Source organism: Schistocerca cancellata, chromosome 4 (genome assembly GCF_023864275.1).
Source record: "Schistocerca cancellata isolate TAMUIC-IGC-003103 chromosome 4, iqSchCanc2.1, whole genome shotgun sequence".
In the NCBI taxonomy this organism is placed as follows: Eukaryota; Metazoa; Arthropoda; class Insecta; order Orthoptera; family Acrididae; genus Schistocerca; species Schistocerca cancellata.
This window is the reverse complement of record NC_064629.1, coordinates 920,092,629-920,115,159: the sequence shown is the minus strand read 5'-3', so window position 1 is coordinate 920,115,159 and position 22,531 is coordinate 920,092,629. Positions and strand designations below refer to the sequence as shown.

The 22,531-nt window shown below is 42.2% G+C and overlaps 1 protein-coding gene across 1 annotated transcript in view; it reads right to left on the bottom strand.

Annotated features, from left to right (window-relative positions):
* Positions 1–22,531, bottom strand: part of LOC126185094 (tyrosine-protein phosphatase 69D) — a 367,349-nt gene that overhangs the window by 286,233 nt on the left and 58,585 nt on the right. The window contains exons 5-6 of the mRNA XM_049927899.1: positions 5,036–5,187; positions 4,847–4,956 (exon numbers count right to left, since the gene is read on the bottom strand). Coding sequence (XP_049783856.1) covers positions 4,847–4,956; positions 5,036–5,187 — 262 coding nt within the window. The remainder of the gene's footprint in view (positions 1–4,846; positions 4,957–5,035; positions 5,188–22,531) is intronic.

Sequence of the window (22,531 nt, the reverse complement as noted above, 5' to 3'; positions counted from 1 at the left end):
TATGGCGACCAATCAAGGCTCATGCCAGTGGCCTCTGGGTACCCCGGAGCCGGAATGCAGTCCCCAAAGTGGTCCTACAGGACATCAAACACTGCCCTGCTTCAATGGAGTCGAGTTCCACCTTGCGTGAACCACATCTTGCTGAAATCAGGGTCACATTGGATAATAGGGATGAAATCATCTTCCAGGGTGTATACGCGGACACAAATAAAAAAAATTCCCGGATCTCCCAGTTAAAAACACATTTTCTCCCGGATGAAAATACGCTTTTTCAGTGTTAAGTGACAGTATACTTTCCGTTGGAACTGAAAACTTATCAACACTTTGAATGGAATTGGTTTTATAAAGCAGCATAGAATTTCTCGGCACTTAATAAAATGAAACTTATTGGGGAAAAACATGTTTTGAAAAGATCTTTCATGTGCAGCAACATGTACGCTGCATATTTTCGTATTACGAAAGTATAAATTCGAATTCCACCAACAGGAAAAGTTAATGGTTTAAGTTAATATACATAGTGTTGCTACAAGAAAAGCAAAGCTTTCACATATAATATTTGTCTCTAAGATTAATAAGCTACAAGAGAAGCTAAACTTTCACAATCAACAGATCTGTTTAGCACATGTTCCACCTTACGATACATCACACAAATATGCCTTAAGATTTTTAATATCGACATAAATCTCTGATCTTCTGGGCTCGAAATTATTCTAAATGGCTCGTCATCAAAGAGTTGATTTTTAAATGAGAGCAAACGCTCTGTGATTTAAGATATTCATCGTACATTCTCACACATATTTCATCTTGCGTAAAAGAAAATTTACTTTGTAAATAATGCTTTTCGAACCACAATTTGAAATATTTTCCCGTGACCTGTTAGAAATAGATTAATTTCAGCAGTTGCCAGAGAGCGCCAGGTAAGAGGTGTCACCGTGCTTGAGCAGCTATGGTGACGTAGGAAGCCCGTATGTTTGTATGTGTAAAACATTAAAAGATCTTACTTACATTATGTCATAAAAGAAACAAGACATCAGAGAATACTCCAAGAGTGTCATAATTTCGTGAACCATACTAACATGCACAGTTTGCCTTAAAGCGCACATTCGTATGTCCAGATTCCCAATCCAGGCCTCGACCTGACATTAAGCTTTTCGGTCTGGTTTTCAGGACGTAAATTTTCTTGGAGTACCAGTACTGTATTATCTCATGTTTGGTTCTTTATTATGGCATAATGACATACGTGCTAGAAGATGAAAATGTGCACTTGAAATGCAGCGAACAGTTGAAACTAGCCAATAATGCGCAATTAAACACTTTGTTTCAAATAAATTTACTGTCTCTGCAGGAAAGCTTGATAAAAGCCAAATTTCCTTAGCAAGCCGACAAAAATAACTTTTTTTGTTCTGCAAGGTGATTAATGCTTGACTGTCAGAAAGGCGGAAATAAAATCTGACACTAGTAACATATTTTAGTCTTCCGTAATTATGTGAATGTATCTTAATTTGCTTGATAGCTCCCAGCCACAGAAACCCGTATTGTTTTCATTTGACGTGAGAGCAGTAAACAAAGAGGAAACAGAAAAATCACTAAATGTAAACACGAGTCACCTGTAGATCAACTTATAATTCATTCAGAAATCAACTTAGAACGTGTTCAAAAATGTCCAAAATCCAGCAGGGGTGCATTTCAAAATCATATGAATAATCAATAGACCGACGTGCGCTGGATGCTAGATGCTTTGTGAAACAAGGTTTTTTCCCCCATCAAGAATATGAATTTTCCTCCTCCCTCCAAAAATGCAGACCGGTGCAGATACCCTCACTTGCTCCCCTCCCTCTCCGGGCCTGCAGCACACACGTGAATCTGGCAGCTTGGGAGAGCCAGTAAAATTTTTCCGGGTACCATGCGGCTGATTGCTGCTACTGCTGCTTACACAGCCAACAGCCACATTTTTGTAGCCAGAAGCAGGAGAAGGTATTACTCAAATGCGACTCAATGGCATGTGTGCATGAGTCCGCTCGTAACTGCTTAAATGAATCTAATGTAAACAGTTGTGACGTTATGCTCATCGGAGGCAATTTGTTGTTATGAAGCATTGCATAGTCTTCCTGAAGCTTTTGACACATTTTGCTGTTGGCAGATGTTTGTACATGCACTGTGTTATTTTATACAGTGCATTTACTTTGCAATTTACGTTTTATTTTTGTTTTTTCTCTTGTTCACGTGCTGCAGTTGTCTTGGGTTGTATACACCCTATCTTCCAAAACCTTCACATACCATTTGGCAGTCACTGTGCCATCAAGGAATATCACACTGATTATTCCATTGAACATTGAACACCTTGCAGTCACCTGTTGAGGGTGAAGAGACTTTTTGATTGCGAAATGTGGATTCTCAGTCCCCCAAATCGGCCAATTTTGCTTATTGACAAACCCATCCAAAATGAAAGTGAGCTTCATTGCTAAAACAAACCATGCATGTGCATAATAATTCCCATCATGCCCTCGGGCCAACTGTTCAGTTCTAATGCAACCCATTCAGAAATTATGATGATTTTATTTCATATAGTTCAATAATTGTCACCCTGTATATGCCTACTAGCTACAAAGGTGGTTGTGGGAGTAAATAATGTATGATGCAATACAAGAAATTATTTAGATCCCCTAGGAATACAGAAGTTTAATTGTAATGAGTGACTGGAATTTGACAGAAGGAAAAGGAATAGGGGGAAAAATAATAGGACATGGGCTGGGAGAAAGGAAAGAAAGGAGAAGTCATATGGCAGAATTTTGCACAGAACGAAATTTAAAGATTGTGAAAAACTTGATTGAAACTCATGAAAGATGACTATACGTGAAAGAAATGCGGAGACATCTGGCAGTGTCAGATAAATTATGTAATGGTACTACACAGACTTTGAAAGCAGATTTTAAACTGAAGAACAGTTCCAGAGGCAGATTAGCCTCCGATCATATTTTAGTTACTATGAACTGCAGATTAAAACTGAAGAAATTGTAGAAAGGTAGGAAATTAAGGGGATAGAACCTGGATTAACTGAAAGAATCAAAGACTGCTGAAATTTTCAAAGGCAGCATTAGGCGACATTTGACTGAAACAGAGAAAAGTAGTACAATAAAAGATGAATAGGAGATGAAATAGTGAAAAATACACAGGACTAAATATGAAAAACCCAAAATCCAGTAGAAATCCTTGGATAACACATGAGATATTGAATTTAATACTCAAAGGAAGAAAATATTTTAAAAAAATATCAAATGAAACAGACAGAAGGGAATACGGGAGTCAAAAAATGATATTGGCAGAAAGTGCAAATTGGCTAAGAAGGTAAGGTCAGAGCCCAAATACATAACTACTAAAGCATCCACAACTAAAGGAAAAATAGATGCTGTCTATAGGAAAGTTACAGTAGGCTCTGGAAAAAAAGAAAAGCAGCTGTATGAATATCAAGAGCTCAGCTGGCGAGCATGTACCAAGCAAAGAACAGAAGGTTGAAAGGTGGACTGCATATATAAAAGTACTGTACAAGAAAATGAATTATAGAAAGGGAAGAGGTGGTGGATGAAGATGAGTGGGGAAATATAATTTTGTGAGAAGAATTTGACAGACCCAAGTTGAACCAAGGCCCCTAGAGTAGACGACACTCCCTCAAAAATATTGAGAGCCTTGGGAGAGCCTGCCATGACAAAACTACTCTGCCTGGGTGCAAGACATATGAGGGGCAAAATACCCTCAACATTCAAGAAAAATGTAATAATTCCAATTCCAAAGAAGGTTTGTGCTGACAGGAGCAAATATTACAGAACAATCAGTTTCATGTGTCATGGCTATAAAATACTGACACGAAATTTTTCAGAATAATGAAAAAGCTTGTTGAAGCTGACCTGGAGAAGTAAGGGCCAAAGGAACCAAAAGATAAATTTCGCATTTTCATTGTGTGCAAATCATTACTGTTATTGAAAATTATCTGTTTTGATTGTTTTTAACAAGTGGAATTCAACAAATTACTTCCCGTTAGGAAGAGAAGAAGACAAATAGTTTGCCTTCCAAATTACTGATGAGTCTATTTTATAAAAACAGTTAACATTGTTTTCTAAACTACACACAGTTCATTTAGTGGTAATATAGTCCCTGGGCACTGTGAATATTTACAAAATGTCAGTTTTAATCCAGGTTAGCTGGGCATGTATTTCAAAGGTTGCAACACAGCTTATGAAAACCACATGTTTGTAAAGATAAGTAAGTCTCAGTAATACCTTTCATATGCTACTACTGTTATATTTTTAAGTGACTCACTCAATTATGGGCATAAAAAGGGTACAGTGGTGAGTACGATGACAGAAAATAACTTCACTCAAAAATTTAAATCTTATCTTCAAACATGGATGCTTTTTACAACATAAAATACTCACTGCACATAATACTGAACAATACCCAAGTATTAATCATGAACAAATGACCAATACAAAGAGCCAACTGAAGGAACACAAGTTGTTATTTATTGTTCTGTCAAAATCAAAATCAGTAAGGACAGAGCATAAGCTAAGGCAACAGAAGGAAGACTATCTGTTATTTAGTGGTCTACCAAAATCAAGATCAGTGAGTTACCTTGGAATGTGCTGCAACTGATGAAACACAGAAGGCCTGGCCCCATAAAATTACCACCATAAAAATATGAGTTGTAAACTAGCTTTAAAGAATTAATTACATCCAGCAGTAGTTGAAAAATTAAAAAGTAATAAACAAGTTATCAAATTTTGTCATATTAAGTCTATCATGTTAACTTTAGTTAACATGATAAGTTTTTACTGTGGCTTTGGTGACCCACCTGAATGAAATATTCCTCTACAGGCTCATTCCCATCATTAACTGTCCAGTTCAAAAAGATTCGATGTGCTCCTACCGCTTTAACAAAGTCAATGTTCACCTGTGGCTTCTCTGGAACCAAGTACTCATTTAAGTATTTATCATCATCATAACATAATAAATACACTTTTGTATCCTCCTCTTAACTTACCAAGTACAAACAAAGTAACATTGCCACTGACATCACCCTGGGGACCCAATGCCATACACTTGTATGTACCATTGTCTTTTCTTGTCACTGATTCAAACTCTAGTATTGTTTCTGTGCATGTATAGTTAATAGAGTTTACAGAAAACTGTTCCCTGTAACAAATAACAGCAAAACAGAAATAATATCACAGGAAATATTCACAAAGGCAATAAATGCTGTTATTGCCCACTATTACACATGTACAAAAACTATGACAATAATATGTGAAGAATCTGTGCAAATGTTTGCAAATTAGTGTCCATATGGGTATAAATGCATAATATCATTGGATACTAACTTGGCCACAATTTTTGCATCACTAACAACCTCATTTTCCACATCACATTATAATAAAGAATCAACTTTCAAACCTTAAAGTTGAAGCACAGGTTGCTTCCACAAAATCAAAACTGAAATGAAAGTCAAGTGAGGCACATCATGTTTGCAAAGTATCACACATTAATGCACTCACATTTTTGTATTCACTAACCCTGTCGCAATTTCATGTCTACAGAAATAAAGAAAGTAACACACATTTGGCACTTACACAAGGTAAAGAAACATGCTGTCACAAATACCTTGTAGTTATTAATTAAACGTTCTCTTCAACAACTGGCCATTTTGCATTTACAATGTATTATGCCAAAGCATGTGAGACAACCTTTTCCTAAACTTCTTATATGGTTCTTTGACCCTAATTATTTTCAAGGTGAGGTATTTTTCCTACTATATCCGCCAAAACTCATAAATAAAAATTTTTATTTCTTCCGTAAGCAGATAAATTTTCTTTGCTTTAAATTGTGTGTGTGTGTGTGTGTGTGTGTGTGTGTGTGTGTGTGTGTGTGTCTCGCGGGGAAGGGGGAGGGGAGGGAGGAGCAAGTGTGTGTGATACTCTAATACCAAAGGATGGATGGTTAAAAATTGAAACGGGTAAACAATATTTCAAAATAAAATATACATACATACCATTTTTCAGAAGAAAGAGTAGTGCCAAACATTGAATAGGACAGCATTATTCATGGAATGGATGAATCTTTGTTTTCTTTTTCTTTATTTCTTTCTTTCTTTAATTAAAATATCATTCATCATTGCATTTGTCAGTGTTGCACGAGTGCACAAATTTCTTCTGAATAATACCATTATCGCAAGAGCGAACAGAAAATATTGTACTTATTAAAACTTGAGGGTGTAATAGCAATAAATTCCGTACATCAGAAAATTCAAAGAGTAATGACAAGATTTGATAGCAAAATCTTTAGTGACTGCTGAAGATCAGTGACAAATGTCATCAGATGCAAAAGATGAAATATCAATGTAGTATACCAGAAATTGACTAATCAGGACATATGAGGCATTAGCCTCAGATCGCCAAATAGAACACCAAACTGCCAGACGCTAGCAGTTTTATGTTAGTTTCAGTTAATCATCTTCTATATATTCATTCTCTCTCTCTCTCTCTCTCTCTCTCTCTCTCAGAAAATTCAATCATGGGACCCATACCAAATAGGACTAACAGTAGATACTGAACATAAGTATTGGGACAACAGGGTTTCTATGCCAAGTATCGTTACCCAAGATGGCAGCGATGACGTCATGAAAGACGGTGGTGATAACGTCATCCAAGATGGCGGTGATTACATCAGCTGATGACGCAAATACCGTTATCCAAGATGAAGGGAAGTTTGAATTTTGGCTGGAAAGTGCCCCAGAAAAATGGTGGGAAATTCAAATTCCAAGAGGATAATGCACCACACCCCGGTTATTTCTACTACGCAAAGAAAATCGAGGGAAGATAGCTCACTTGGCCTACCTCCACTAACCTAAGTCACCCGACCACCACTTTGTCCTCCGAACTGCCGCCAAGTTTGAATTATGGCAGTAAATAAAGGTTAATTTGCTAAGAAAATGACACGAAAGAAAGCACACTTGTACTAACCTCAGTCACCCGACCACCCCGTCCTCCTAAGGATTCGTGGGAGAAAAGGACTTGTCTTTATTAGTTAAACAATTCGATGCAGGAGTGTTCGCCACTGAGTCCAGAGCCCAACTGGCTTAGTACACACTGCCACCAGCAGAGGGCACACTCATGACTTTGGATGATGACGCAAGTACAGTAATCCAAGATGGCGTCATCCAGTGTTCACCACGAGGTCCAGAGCCCTAATGACTTAGTTCATATTGTCGCCGCCAGAGGGCGCTACCGTGACATCAGCTGATGACGCAAGTACCATTATTCAAGACACCGTCAGGTGGCTTGCGGAGTATGGATGTAGATGTAGATGGCGGCATACAATGTGTTCACGAGGCCTAGTACTCAGTACCACCGGCAGAGGGTGCTGTTGTCCGTTTTGTGACATAATCGAGTGGGGGGAAATGGCCGGAAAACAACTCTGAACCCATAAACTGTAGTAACTTTACTATATACACACACACACACACACACACACACACACACACACACACACACACACACACACCACACACACACACACACACACACACAATGTAAGCCACAGTAACTTTACAATCCAACATATACACATTTTACACAAACAGTGCAGTTATCTTTTATATCTGTACAGCACCCGAAAAAATTGTGGTATGCCGACACACACGCAGGCTATATGTCACAATGCTTCCCAGTCCTAGGCAAGCACCATCACCCTTTTCTTTCTTTTTACAGACTTGACATGCAGCAACATACAAAATCATCCCTTTTACATCAGAGCACCCTCAGTGGACCGAAGCTGTTGTCAGCACTCTTCTGCAAATTCGAGATTGTTTCCCGTTGGCACAAACGCGTTACTGTTTCTGTTCCAAATGTGCTCGCTTTTCTACAGACACATTCAGACTCAGCGTTTACAAAAACACACGTATTTTTGCGTGGTTCAGCATAATATTATACCATTTTCACAGTACTTCTTGATATCAAGCATCAGGCTGCCTCCTACCGATCACAAACTCAACATAATTCCCAAGATATAGACAGGAAATTATTTCTCTACAAACTTCAAACTTTAGCGAGGTGCAGCTTGCTGTAAACCACTGACTAACTAGAAACAAATATGGGAAACTTATATTTCCACTCTCGAATGCCGAAGTAGGTCATGTAACACATTCCAAACCACCCCTATAATTTACAAGCCAGCTACGGTCTTCCATATGAGTAGAGAAGAGGCAAACATGTCTTCCACACACCACAATCGATCTTCTCTCAACTAAATAAAGGAACATAATGTGCAGAAGAAGTCAACCGAACAATTTAAATGGGAGCGAATAACAGTCCAGTGCAAATGCACCACCATACACAATCTTCTCAAATTTCCACTTTATCACGAAAGCCGACCAACACATACTAAGTATTAGTTCGCTATTCGGTCGTCTGGATGAGGGTAGAGTTATCTCAGATACATTACTACACTCCAACAGGCCCCTGCATTTGGACGGCTCCTACCGTTAACAGGAAACATCAATCATTACCACCACAGGCCATGCATACATGGAATCATTCTGGAAAACCCGCCACATATATCTTTTATCATTATACTTACAATTAAATTTTACGGTTGTGGCCTCAACTGAACGGGATTCGACAATGAGCGAAGTATCGAAAATACACCCTGCTGAAGGCTGTGGCTCTGGAAACAGAAATATCTATACTACTTGACCTACTCTTCCCTTTGCTATCACAGTAGCCAAATCCATACCCTCCTTACGACTGGACATACTCATTTCCGTTCCACAAACACATACTTTATAAACCTGTGCTCAAATGCGAACATATCACACACACACCACTACTAAGTAGAATACTTCGTCAATAACTGATTGCCTACAATACGAAATAAGACTGACCAAAAATCAACGACAGGTGGGTATGTCTCACGTTTTTCTTGCAAGTATCAGAGGGTCTGTGCTATAGCCACTGAGTTATAGGCGATGGCTGATTGAGAAGGAATACAAACAGTAGTAGTAGTAGTAGTAGTAGTAGTAGTAGTAGATGTGCCGATTGAGGTCGTCAGAAGAAAACTGTACACTGGCTTCTCAGATCTCTAGTGTTACGCTATCTGCTAGAAAATCAGGTATTTCCATTCAAACACATACCTGCATCAGATCACACCCACAAGTGAATCATATTTCTGGCACTCCTGTATCTTGAAACAAGTCACCTTTCCCGAACCTAGCTGCTACAGTAAAATTATAACGTGGTTTTAGTCACCAACTAAGCATCTTGCAACTGCTCCCATTTCTACAGCTATCCACATGTGATCATTCCAATTTTGTCGGCACTGAGCAGAAGTCAGAGAAAGACATACCCACCACCTTCTGCAATCAGTGTAGAAACAGAACGACCTGAGTTAATGCAACAGGACAGTGTTTTGACCATTTGGAGGAAATACACGCAATGTTGTTCGTCCCTAAACTACATACAAGTACTACAGATCCATGTCCATTCAAATCAATCAGCCCAACATGCTATCATTGTTATTCTATAACCCCCGAACACAGAAAAATTCTGAACTATAAAAGCTCATCCAATTGAGAAGTCACATAGACTCCGATGCTGGTGCAATGACGCAAAGCTGCTGTGCGGTCCAGCGCGGAGAAAGAGATTTCGCTTCCCCAGAATAGTGAGGTGTGCAGTGCTCCAAGCATTCCTAATGGTATAACCAGTCCCTCACCGAATTGACACCTCAAACTGCTGCTGCTACTACCGCGTCTGTGGCACGATACTATTAAATATACAGGCACTGCAGAGGCCACTTTAAAGTTTGATCACCTATACTCTAGGCAAATGATCTTATCCCACAGACAATACTAAATCACGTTAGACGCTTCCTCAGGTCCTGCTTCAAACACTGTTTTTCTAACACCCTTTTGCACAATATGAAACATTTTGTTTTCCTGCCACGACTTCCAGGCTTGTGCCAAGTTCTAAACTGACATTAAGAAGTTCTGACTGATGGCCTTTCACAGGAAACTGCACTTTGTACGGTGTAAATCATATTCTTAGGGCGGATAGCATAAAACGCCACACATTGATTGATTTTAAATACAAGACAATTACAACATAAGCAAACTGGAAGAGTTTTGCCATGTTGGCAAAGGTTACCAAACTACAGTCCAAACGTGATTCACCAGCTCTACATTTAGACTAGTCTCTCACACTGACGGAAGAGCTGATAGCTCTGCGTTCCCTTTCGACTAATTCCTCATATCCGCACTCATGTACGCGATCAGTGTTTCGGTGCTATCCGCCCCAGAAGTTGTCACCCATAAACAAAACTCATCATGTAGTTCGCCGCTGTACCTCCGAGAATGTCTTCCGCAGTCATAGATGAAATGTCAGGGGAGAGTTTTGTACTTCGACCATGGCCTATCAGCCCAGAAGTTTTACGTGAAGACAATATGGGCCATGAAAGCCTACACTGTATGATCAGCTGCTGCTATGCATTTGTTTCCTTGTAGGATGTATCCCCGGCTACTAACGATCATTTTATATAGGTCTAATGTAGGCATGGTACAGTGTCTGAATGGTGTTTGGACGTGAACAGTGGACACTATATGTCCCCGGAAAGCTATATTGTGCTCGTATCATGCCGAGCAAGTGTTTTACGGTTTGAGAACGTAGTTTTTCGTAGAGAAACCGGGACGGAGGATGTATGTCATGCGCTTGAAATATATTTCTCACAAAGGAATATTAACAAGGCTACATTTCATACGTCTGATAGGTTGGAAACGCACGTGATCTAACATTATAGGCGGTTTTACGGGCAGAATGTTGTAGCCTTAGGAGTGCGAGTGTTTATGTTCTCTCGTGCCAGTACCTTTCAGGTACCAATCCTAGACTCTAGAACAGTACTTTAGAGTTGATAGCTTGGTTGACTTACGTAAAAATGCATCGAACTCCATCCTTCTGGAGCTCCATCGCATATAAAAAAACCATTCGCGACTTGTGCTTCTTAACTGTCTGCTATTACATTACAGCAATTTGAAATCTGTTCCTATATATCGATAAGGGGTGCTAAGCTCCTCGACACGGACGCATCTTGAGATGGGGGAGGTCTCTGAAAGCTCCATTCATTCACGAGAGGTGGAGCGTAGCAGTCTTCTTCAGGACGCTTGCAGATTAATTCTGCTAACGCTGTTGCGTGGCGGGTTGGTCAATGACAATGTGATGAGGGTCTTTCACTCTCTAATTTTACCCTAAGACAGCGAGAATGCTCTGTGACTCCCATATGCAGAGAGATAGTCATAAATTAAGCACTATGCTAGACGTGATAGAAATATGTGGAGCACTGTCTAGTATACTTTGATGATTTACATGTTCGAGAATTAACACTGAATGGATGTACTGCACAGTCATCTATCCATGATTGCACTGATACCTGAAAAGTGGAGAAGGGGTGGTTTAGCTATAATACTGAAATTGGGGGAATATGCTGTCACATCACTTACTGGTGTTGAAGTTACTGTAAAACTGTTCGCGCTATCAACTGTAATGCTTATTATTACCATGATTGCACTGATACCTGAAAAGTGGAGAAGGGGTGGTTTAGCTATAATACTGAAATTGGGGGAATATGCTGTCACATCACTGACTGGTGTTGAAGTTACTGTAAAACTGTTCGCGCTATCAACTGTAATGCTTATTATTACAGTACATCAATGTTGCCTTTTCCATCCCACCCGTGCACTGGTTACCACATAATGATTGACTGACAATGCTTGTTTGAGTTGGGGGACGTGTTTTGTTTATGGGTGACAACTTCAGGGGTGCATAGCACCGAAACACTGATCAGGTACATGAGTGTGATATGAGGAATCAGTCGAAAGGGAACGCAGAGCTATCAGCTTTTCCGTCAGTGTGAGAGGCGAGTGTAAATAGAGACTTCGTGAATCACATTCGGACTGTAGTTTGGAAACCTACATCAACACGGCAAAACTCTACTAGTTTGCTTATGTTTTAATTGTCTTGTATTTAAAATCAACCTATGAGTGGCATTTTATGCTATCTGCCCTAAGAATATGATTTACACTTTGGAAAGTGTAGTTTCCTGCAAAAGGCGGTCAATCAGAACTTCTTAATGTCAGTTTAGAACTTAGCACAGGCCTGGAAGTCGAGGCAGGAAAACAAAATGTTTTGCACTGTGCAAAAGCATGTTAGAAAAACAGTGTTTGAAGCAGGACCTGAGGAAGCGTCTAACGTGATTTAGTATTGTCTGTGGGATAAGATCTTTTGCTTAGAGTATAGGTGATCGAACTTTAAAATGGCCTCTGCAGTGCCTGTATATTTAATAGTATCGTGCCACAGACGCGGTAGTAGCAGCAACAGTTTGAGGTGTCAATTCGGTGAGGGACTGGTTATACCGTTAGGAATGCTTGGAGCGCTGCAAACCTCACTATTCTGGGGAAGCATTGCGAAATCTCTTTCTCCGCACTGGACCGCACCACAGTTTTGCGTCATTGCACCAGCATCGGTGCCTATGTGACTTCTAAATTGGACGAGCTTTTATAGTTCGGAACTGTTCTCTGTTTGGGGGGCTTATAGAATAACGATGATACCATGTTGGGCTGATTGATTTTAATGGACGTGGATCTGTAGTACTTGTATGTAATTTGAGGACGTACAACATTGCGCGCATTTCCGCCGAATGGTCAAAACACTGTCCTGTTGCATTAACTCAGGTTGTTCTGTTTCTACACTGATCACAGAAGGTAGTGGGTGTGTCTTTCTCCAACTTCTGCTCAGTTCTGACTTAAACTGGAACTGATCACATGCAGAAAGCTGTAGAAATGGGAGCAGCTGCAAGATGCGTAGGGAGTGACTAAATCCATATTGCAATTTTACTGTAGCAGCTAGGTTCGGGAAAGGTGACTCGTTTCAAGATACAGGAGTGCCAGAAATATTATTCACTTGTGGGTGTGATACGATAAAGGTATGTGCGTGAATGGAGAGACCTGATTCCACATGACTGACATCATTTCTAGCGGATTGCGTAACACTAGAGATCTGAGAAGCTAGTGTACATTTGTCTTCTTACAACCTCAATTGGCACATCATCTACTACTACTACTACTACTACTACTACTACTACTACTGTTGTTTGTGTTTTCTACTGCTGCTGTTGCTGCTGCTGCTACTACTCAATCAGTCGTTGCCTATAACTCAGTGGATATATCGCAGAACCTCGGATTGGGTATCAAGACAGAATGCGCTAGAAGTACTATAGAATTATCTAGCTTGGGTGGTGTGAGGGAGTCGCAAATACCGCTTACATACCACATTCATTAGTCGAATCACTTTCAAAAGACGATAATTTCATCATGATGCTTGTGTGCACTTTTTTAAAAATGTTTTTAGGGCGCAAAACTGCTACGGTCATTAGCACTAGGTCTGAGACTTAGGCAAAGGTAAAAAAACGAAACTGGAAACCAGCAGCAATGTGAGTGAAACTCAAAAAGTGGGGAAACTAAAAACAGAAGGAAAGCTTAAAAAAACACTATAGACGGTGGGTTGTTTATCCCCAAAAAGAGCTTCAAATGACTGACGTCTTCTCACTGGCACTAATAAACTCGAGAACGCGATCGGCTGAGCGCGTGTCATCTGCTAAAATGGAAGATATACCAGGCGACAGCTGTAGACGGGCGCGTAACAGAGCAAAATAGGGGCACTCAAGTAAAAGGTGTATCACCGTCCACAGTTGAGAGCAGTTGGGACAGAGTGGGGGAGGATCGCCACTTAAAAGATGTCGATGGCTCATAAGACAGTGCCCTATCCAGAGTCTAGTTAAAATTATCTCCTCCCGACGATGAGTTCGGGAGGAAGAGGTCCAAGCACAGGGAAGAGCTTTCATTTCCCGCAATTTATTATTGGGAAGTGTCGACCAATGTGCCTGCCATAAAAGAGTAACACGACAACATAAAACACTCCGTAGATCGGCGAAGGGAATCATGCGAACAGCTCTCTGAAGAAGAGAGACTGCAGCCTTGGCCGCTATATCGGCGGCCTCATTTCCACAGATACCAACGTGCCCTGGGATCCAGAGGAACGCCACAGAGACGCCCCCCAATTGGAGCACGTGGAGGCAGTCCTGAATCCGGTGGACCAGAGGGTGGACAGGGTACAGAGCTTGGAGACTGAGGAGAGAGCTGAGAGAATCTGAACAGATATCATACTGCATCCGCTGATGGCGACAGATGTATTGGACAGCCTGGAAAAAGAGCGGAAAGCTCCGCAGTATAAACCGAACATTGGTCGGGAAGCCAAAATCGATTTGGGGTGTCGCCAACAATATAGGCACTCCCAACACCAAACGATGTTTTTGAGCCATCAGTGTAAATAAATGTGGCATCCTTAATTTGTGCGCATAGAGCAGTAAATGCCCGACGATAAACACGAGAAGGGGTACACTCCTTGGGAAATTGACAAAGGTCACAGAGCAGGCAGGTCCAGGGCCGGAGCCAAGGCGGTGCTGTACATCAAGTTGTCAAGAAAGTCTTAGGAAAGTGGAAGGAAAGAGAATGTAGCAGTTGACGGAAGCAGACTCCCGGTGGTAGGAGAGAGGAAGGGCAGCCTGCATACCCTAAATCCAAGGAGGCGTCGAAAAAAATGTCATGGGCTGGATTAGCAGGCATGGAAGACAGCTGGCTAGCATAACGACTCAGAAGGACAGCTCGCCGATTGGACAGCGGAGGTTCAGCAGTCTCAGCATAAAGGCTTTCCACACGGCTGGTGTAAAAAGCTCCAGACACTAAACGTAATCCACGGTGGTGGACAGAGTCGAGACGCTGAAGAATAGATGGCCGAGCAGAGGAGTAAACTATGCTTCCATAGTCCAATTTCGAGCGCACTAAGGTGCGATAGAGGCGGAGAAGGACCACTCGGTCCGCTCCCCAGGAGGTACCATTGAGGACACGGAAGGTGTTGAGGGATCACAGACAGCGAGCCGAAAGTTATGAAACGTGGGAGGACCAGCACAGTTTTCTGTCAAACATAAGACCCAAGAATTTAGCAACGTCCGCGAACGGAAGGTTGAAAGGGCCTAGATGTAAGGAAGGCAGAAGAAACTCCGTACGATGCCAAAAATTAACACTAACGGTCTTACTGGGAGAAAAGCAGAAGCCGGTTTCGATGCTCCAAGAATGGAGGCGATCGAGACATCCTTGAAGACGTCGTTCAAGAAGGCTGGTCTGTTGAGAGCTGTAGTAGATCGCAAAATCGTCTGCAAAGAGGGAGCCAGAGACATCAGGAAGGAGACAATTTATAATTGGATTTATGGCAATGGCAAACAGTACAACACTTAGCACGGAGCCCTGGGGTACCCCGTTTTTTTTGGGAGAAAGTACGGGAGAAAACAGTGTTCACCCGCACTGTAAATGTGTGCTCTGCCATAAGTTCATGAAGAAAAAGGGGCAGCCGACCTCGAAAGCTCCAAGAGAACGGTGTGCGGAGGATGCCTGTCCTCCAACAGGTATCGTATGCTCTCTCCAGATCAAAAAATATTGCTACTGTTTGGCGTTTCCTGAGAAAATTGTTCAAGATATAAGTGGAGAGAGCAACAAGATAGTCAACTGCAGAACGATGCTTTCGGAAACCGCATTGGGCTGGAGTTAAAAGACTTTGGGACTCCAGCCACCAGGCTAAACAGAATTCACCATACGCTCCAAAACCTTACATACACTACTCGTGAGAGAAATGGGGGCAATAGCTAGAGGGGAGATGTTTGTCCTTTCCAGGTTTCGGAACAGGAATGACGAGACCTTCCCGCCATCTCCTGAGAAAGGTACTGTCGGTCCAAATTCGATTATAAAGGCAAAGGAGGTAACACAGACTATGGTATGATAAATGCGGCAACATTTGGATGTGGATAACATCCGGTCCTGGGGCGGAAGGGCGAGAAGAAGAGAGTGCGTGTTGGAGTTCCCGCATGGAGAAAACAGTATTATAACTTTCGCGATTTTGAGAGGAGAAAGCAAAAGGTTGCACTTCCGATGCACGTTTCTTCAGGAGAAAAGCTAGGGGGTAATTTGAAGAGCTCGAAATCTCAGCAAAGTGTTGACCCAATGAGTTAGAAATTGAGACAGGGTCCACTAAGGTATCATGCGCGACAGTGAGCCCAGAGACCGGGGAAAAACTAGAGGTGCCAGATAACCGTCGAATCAGACTCCAAACTTCCGAGGAGGGAGTGAAGGTGTTAAATGAGCTAATAAGAAGTCCCAGCTTGCCTTCTTGCTATCGCGGATGACGAGACGGCATCGCGCACGGGACTGCTTATAGCAGGTACAGTTGACCAAAGTAGGATGACGGCAGAAAACGCGAAGAGCACGTCGCTACTCGCGTATTGCATCATGGCATGCCTCGTTCCACCAAGGAACTGGGGGGCACCCGGCCAAATCGGAGGTGCGAGGTATTGAATGTTCCGCAGCTGTAAGAATAACTTCTGTAATATGAGTGACCTCATCGTCGACGCTAGCAAAGTGATGGTCATCGAATGTCGATAGAGACAAAAAAAGTGTCCAATCGGCTTGGGCAAACTTCCAGCGTCTCGGGCGCATATATGGCAGTTGTGGCTGCAATCTGAGGACACATGGAAAGTGGTCACTCGAGTGTGCATCAGCAAGAGCGAACCATTCGAAGCGCCAAGCTAGCGGAACAGTACCAACCAAAAGGTCCAAATGAGAGAAAAATTTGTCGTGGAGGCAGACAAAAATGTTGGGTCCCCAGTGTTGAGGCAAACAAGATCTGCTTGGTGGAAGACGTCTATCAATAGTGAGCCGCGCGGACAAGGACGCGGAGATCCCCAAAGCGGGTGGTGGGCATTGAAGTCCCCAACCAGCAAATAGGGGGGGCAGAAGCTGACCAAGAAGATGAAGGAGATCAGCTCTTGACATTGGTGTGGATGATGGAATGTATACAGTACAAAGAGATAAGGTGTATCCACAAAGAGAAAGACGGACAGCGACAGCTTGGAAGGGACTGTTTAAGGGGATTGGGTGATAATGGAGAGTATCATGGAGAAGAATCATGAGTCCTCAATGTGCTGGAGTGCCTTCAGAGGAGAGATCAAATTGGACTGACTGAAAATGGGGGAAAACAAAGCGCTCATGGGGACGCAGCTTTGTTTACTGAAGACAGAAGATGACCGGCGAATAGGATCATAAGAGGATCGACAATTCATCGCGATTGGCTCGAATGCCATGGATATTCCAATGGATAATGGACATAGGGTGGACAGAAAAGGGAAGAATGTGACCAAGGTTGCCCTCAACTCAATGACTGCTCAGAGCCAGCGATCGACAGCGTGGAACGCCATTCAGCCGAAGGCAGAAAATCCTGATCCATAGGTTGTTCGAGAGCAGCTCCTGCCACCAGCGATCGGCCGGTTGATCGGCTGCCAGCAGTGAACCTTGGTGACACAGAAGATGGCCGAGGGCGGTTACCGCCAGGTGGTGCTGTAGATGAGACACGTCATGGCGGAGAAGGAGAGGAACTGGGGTCTCTTATTAGCCTCCTTGGAAACAGGACGTTGAGATGAAGGAGGAATCAATGGATGTGAAGTCGGGGTACGTAAAAAATCTTCACGAGTAGGCTCTTTTTTGGAAGTCTGGGTGTCTGATTTTGGGGCTCGGGATTTAGCAGAACCCGATGAAGGGTGAGCCATAGAGTGAGCACAGGAGAGTGGGGAGGTTGAACGGGCGATCTTTGCGCTGGCCGATCTGACGACCGTGGCACTAAAAAGGTGAGATCACAAATCTGCATGGCTGCCTCCTTTGTTGACCGAGGAGAGGCAAGGACAGTGCTGTATTTACCTGCTGGAGGCACAGTGGGCTTTCGACTGGCGAATAACATTCGAGCAGCAAAGGTCGACACCTTTCCCTTCACTCTGATTTCCTGAATGAGCCATTCGTCTTTAAAAATGGGGCAATCTCTAGAGGAAGCAGCGTGGTCACCCATACAGTTGATGCAACAAGGGGATAGAGGTGGACAAGCACCCTCACGGGCATCCTTGCCACATCTAACACATTTGGCTGGATTGGAACATGACTGGCTGGTATGATTGAACCGTTGACACCGATAGCAACGCGTAGGGTTTGGGATGTAAGGGCGAATGGAAATTATCTCACAGCCCACTTTTATGTTCGATGGAAGTTGAACTCTGTCAAATGTCAAAAAGACAGTACGGGTTGGAACGATGTTCTTGTCAACCCTTTTCATGACTCGATGAACAGCTGTTACGCCCTGGTCAGACAGGTAGTGTTGAATTTCCTCGTCGGACAATCTGTCGAGGGAGTGTGTATAAATGACCCCACATGATGAATTTAAAGTGTGGTGCGCCTCCACCCAGACAGGGAAGGTGTGTAGCAGTGAAGTACACAGCAATTTTTGTGCCTGGAGGGCACTGACTGTTTCTAACAACAAGGTGCCCATTTCGTAATCGGGAACAAGACTTTACAGGACCTGCAATTGCGTTCACACCTTTCTGAATAATGAAAGGGTTGACTGTGGAGAAGTCTTGACCTTCGTCCGACCGAGGAACTGTGGCAATGATGGAAGAATTGTCTGTGGCTGAGACTCATTTAACTTTTGCTTGTGAGCGGACATAGTAGATGATGAGGAACCCATTGCGGAAGTATCCCCCACGATTACTGGCGTCTCCGATGGTGCGCTCTTTCCTTGTGAGGGCCCTCTCTGAGGGCACTCCCGCCTTAGGTGATTGTCCACACCTCAGGTCACAACTCCCGAGAAACGGACAGAGGGACCAATTGGCACTTTCGGAAGGTATCAGCTCGGGTATTCAAGTCTACCTGGGGCGGGGAATTAAGCGTTATCCCATCACCAACTACGCGTGGGAAGGCGTGGGTTGGCCTTCAGACACGCACAGGGAAGAAAAAAGAGAAAGGGAGGAACAGAGAAAAGGAAAGGAAAGGAAAGAAGAGAGGTCTCAAACGCCGCAGCAGAGAAAATGGTAAAGAGAAGAGGTAAGGAAAAGAGAAGGACAAAGGAAGGACAAAGACTTGCCAGCAGAGAAAGCGAAGAAGAGAGACTGTGTTACAGTTTCAAGTGTCCGTCTCCAGATATAGGCACTAAACATACTCCCAGAGGGGGAGAAAGGGAAGGAAAGAGCCGGAGGTGAGGGGGGCGGGGGTGCGGGTGGGGAAAGATGGGGGATGGGGAAGGATGTGGAAAAGGATGGTATGCAGCCCGGAAAGGAAGGAGGGCCACACTAGCATGGGGTCCCGTGCTCGCTAAGCATGTATCCACAAAAGAGTTGTGGACCCCCTGGGGGGTTGTGTGCACTTTTAGAATCAAAATCGCTTGTAACAGTAACATGCAGTAGTTGTTTCGATCGGGTTTTTTTCTTTAACATCTGCCCAATTAAGTCTCTCTTCCTAAAACACAGTGGTGTATATATTGCATTGTAAAGTTACTACGGTTTACGTTATGGCATGAGTAGAGAGGATGACCGTGTGTCCTATCGTAAGAGTGTTTCTGTACTTGAGGATATGTATGGTAGTTTGTATAATTTAATTGTCAGTGCAATACAGCGATCTGTGTAAAATAACCGCTGAAAGTCTCATCTTCAGAAGGAAAAAGAAAAGGCAGACAGTGATTCGATATAGGCGGTATCAGTAATTCGGTGCATAAATTCGATAAGAGCCAATGATAATGCTCGATTCGTTCACATCCTTCGTGCTGGGATATACGAGCCTCTACATAGCATTGAGGATGTTTGCATGTTGAGAGCAGGAAGGGTATCACGTTAGGTGCGCTGGGGCGAAGGCAAAAGTCCCGAGTTCAAGTCTCGGTCCGGCACACGGTTTTAATCTGCCAGGAAGTTTCATATCAACACACACTTTGCTGTAGAGTGAAAATATCAGTACGGAAATGCTCTGTAAACTCGAATGGGAATCCCTGGAGGGAACATGACATTCTTTCAAGAAACACTATTTAGAGAGCCGGCATTTGCAACTGACTGCAGAACAGTTATACTGCCACCAACATAAATATCCCACAAGGATCACAGAAACAAAATAAGAGGATCAATTTCAGCACACAAGTATTACGGAAATGAAACTTCCTGGCAGATTAAAACTGTGTGCCAGACTGAGACTCGAACTCATATGGAGGCATATGGCTGACCATTTTTCCCTTGCTCCATTTGCAAGTGGAAAAGGAAAGGGAATGACTAACAGTGCTACAAGGTCCCTCCACCATGCACTGTTGTATGTGGTGTTCAAAAAGTTTCTCCGCAGTACCATATGATTGTTAGCCGCGCATGCTATATGATTGTTTGCTTGCCTGGGTTACTTCCCTTCAAGTGGACTCTCTCAACATTCTACTGTTTCGTTTATCTCTGCCTGCATCAGTAGTATCATTGGTGTGTGTCATTACATGTTGATGTGAATATTTAAGTTTAGTTCCTTTGTTAGTTTGTTTCGTTTTTGTCACTGTTAAAATGCTAACTATTGAAGAACATGCGTTTTTAGTCGAACAAGTGTTCAAAGCTGGAGGTAAATACACAGTTTCAGTTTGTCAAACATTTAATTCAGTTTTCCCGGAAACAACACTCCCACATCGCGATACTGTGCGAGATTTGATTAACAAATTTCAAATTACGGGTTCAGTGACAGATGCACCAAGAAGTGGTCGTCCTATCGTTTTGTCTGAGGATAAACTACTCAATATTTTCGCTAAAGTGTCCACGAATCCGAACAAGTCAGTAAGGAAACTGACCCAGGAAATTGATGTTAGTGTCGGAACGGCCCACACAGCTGTAAGGAAAAAATTAGAAATTTTCCCCTAAAAAGTGACAGTCGTGCAAGAAATGAAAAATACTGATCATGGCAAGAGACTGCATTATTGTCAATGGTTCAGAAATTTCATTCAACAAAACAGAAGGGATATTCTTAATGAAACGTTTTTCCACTGATGATGAGTAGTTTCATTTATCCGTGTACATGAACTCGAAAAATTCTTGTATGTGGAGTACTGTAAATCCATTGTGTATTCGTGAGGAACCACTTCATTCTGTGAAAACAGGAGTTTGGATTGCAATTTCTAGATGTCGGATTGTGGGTCCCATATTTTTCAATGAAACAATACATGCACAACAATACTGCAGTGATATTCTGTACCCATTCATAGGAGAACTTGTGTTACATGAAATAATGAATGATTATTGTCAGCAAGATGGTGCAACTGCACATACAGCGCACAATTCAATGTCACTGCTTGCTGATGTTTTTGTGATCACATAATTCCACAGGGACTTTGGCCTCCATGATTGCCTGACCTAAAACCACCTGCCTTTTTCTTCTGGAGTGCAGCGAAATTAACTGTCTATAAAAACCGTTCAAAATCCATCGATGAATTGAAAACTGCAATATCCACTTTCACTGCTTCTGTTACAGAAGAAATGTTACAGCTTATGTTTGGAAACATGATTAGACGAATTGAATTGTGTATTCAACATACATTAAGAGTTTGTGTTTCATGATATGATACGAATTGTAAAATTATGGTGTGTCTGAATGGCTGGCAAATGTTTACTTTCAGAAGGCAACAGTTCACAACTGCCACTCAATACATAACATAATAAGCCTACCAGTAACATCTACATTTATATTCGTAAACCACTTTGAAGTGCATGGCAGAGGGTATCTCCTATTGTTCCAGTTACTGGGCTTTCTTCCCATTCCATTCACATATGGAGCACTGGAAGAATCTACATCTACATCTACATTTATACTCTTCAAATCACACTTAAGTGTCTGGCAGAGGGTTCATCGAACCACATACACAATAATTCTCTATTATTCGAATCTCAAGCAGTGCACAGAAAAAATGAACACCTATATCTTTCTGTGCCAGCTCTGATTTCCCTTATTTTATTATGATGATTGTTTCTCCCCACATAGGTCAATGTCAACAAAATATTTCCATCTTTGGAGGAGAAAGTTGGTGATTGAAATTTCATGAGAAGATTCTGCCGCAATGAAAAATGCATCCGTTTTAATGGTTTCCACCCAAAATCCTGCATCATGTCAGTGACACTCTCTCCCCTATTTCGCGATAATACAAAATGTGCTGCTCTTCTTTGAACTTTCTTGATATACTATGTTAATCCTATGAGGTAAGGATCCCAGACCACACAGCAGTACTCCAAAAGAGAGTAGACAAGTAGGGTGTAGGCAGTCTCTTTAGTACATCTGTTATATTTTCTAAGTATTCAGCTATTAAAAGTCAGTCTGTTGTTTGTCTTCCTCACAACATTTTCTATGCATTCTTTCCAATTTAAATTGTTTGTAACTGTAATTCCTAGGTATTTAGTTGAATTTATGGCATTTAGATTTGGCTGATTTATCATGTAACCGAAGTTTAACTAATTCCTTTTAGCACTGATGTGGATGACCTCACCTTTTTCATTATTTACAGTCAATAGGCAAATTTTG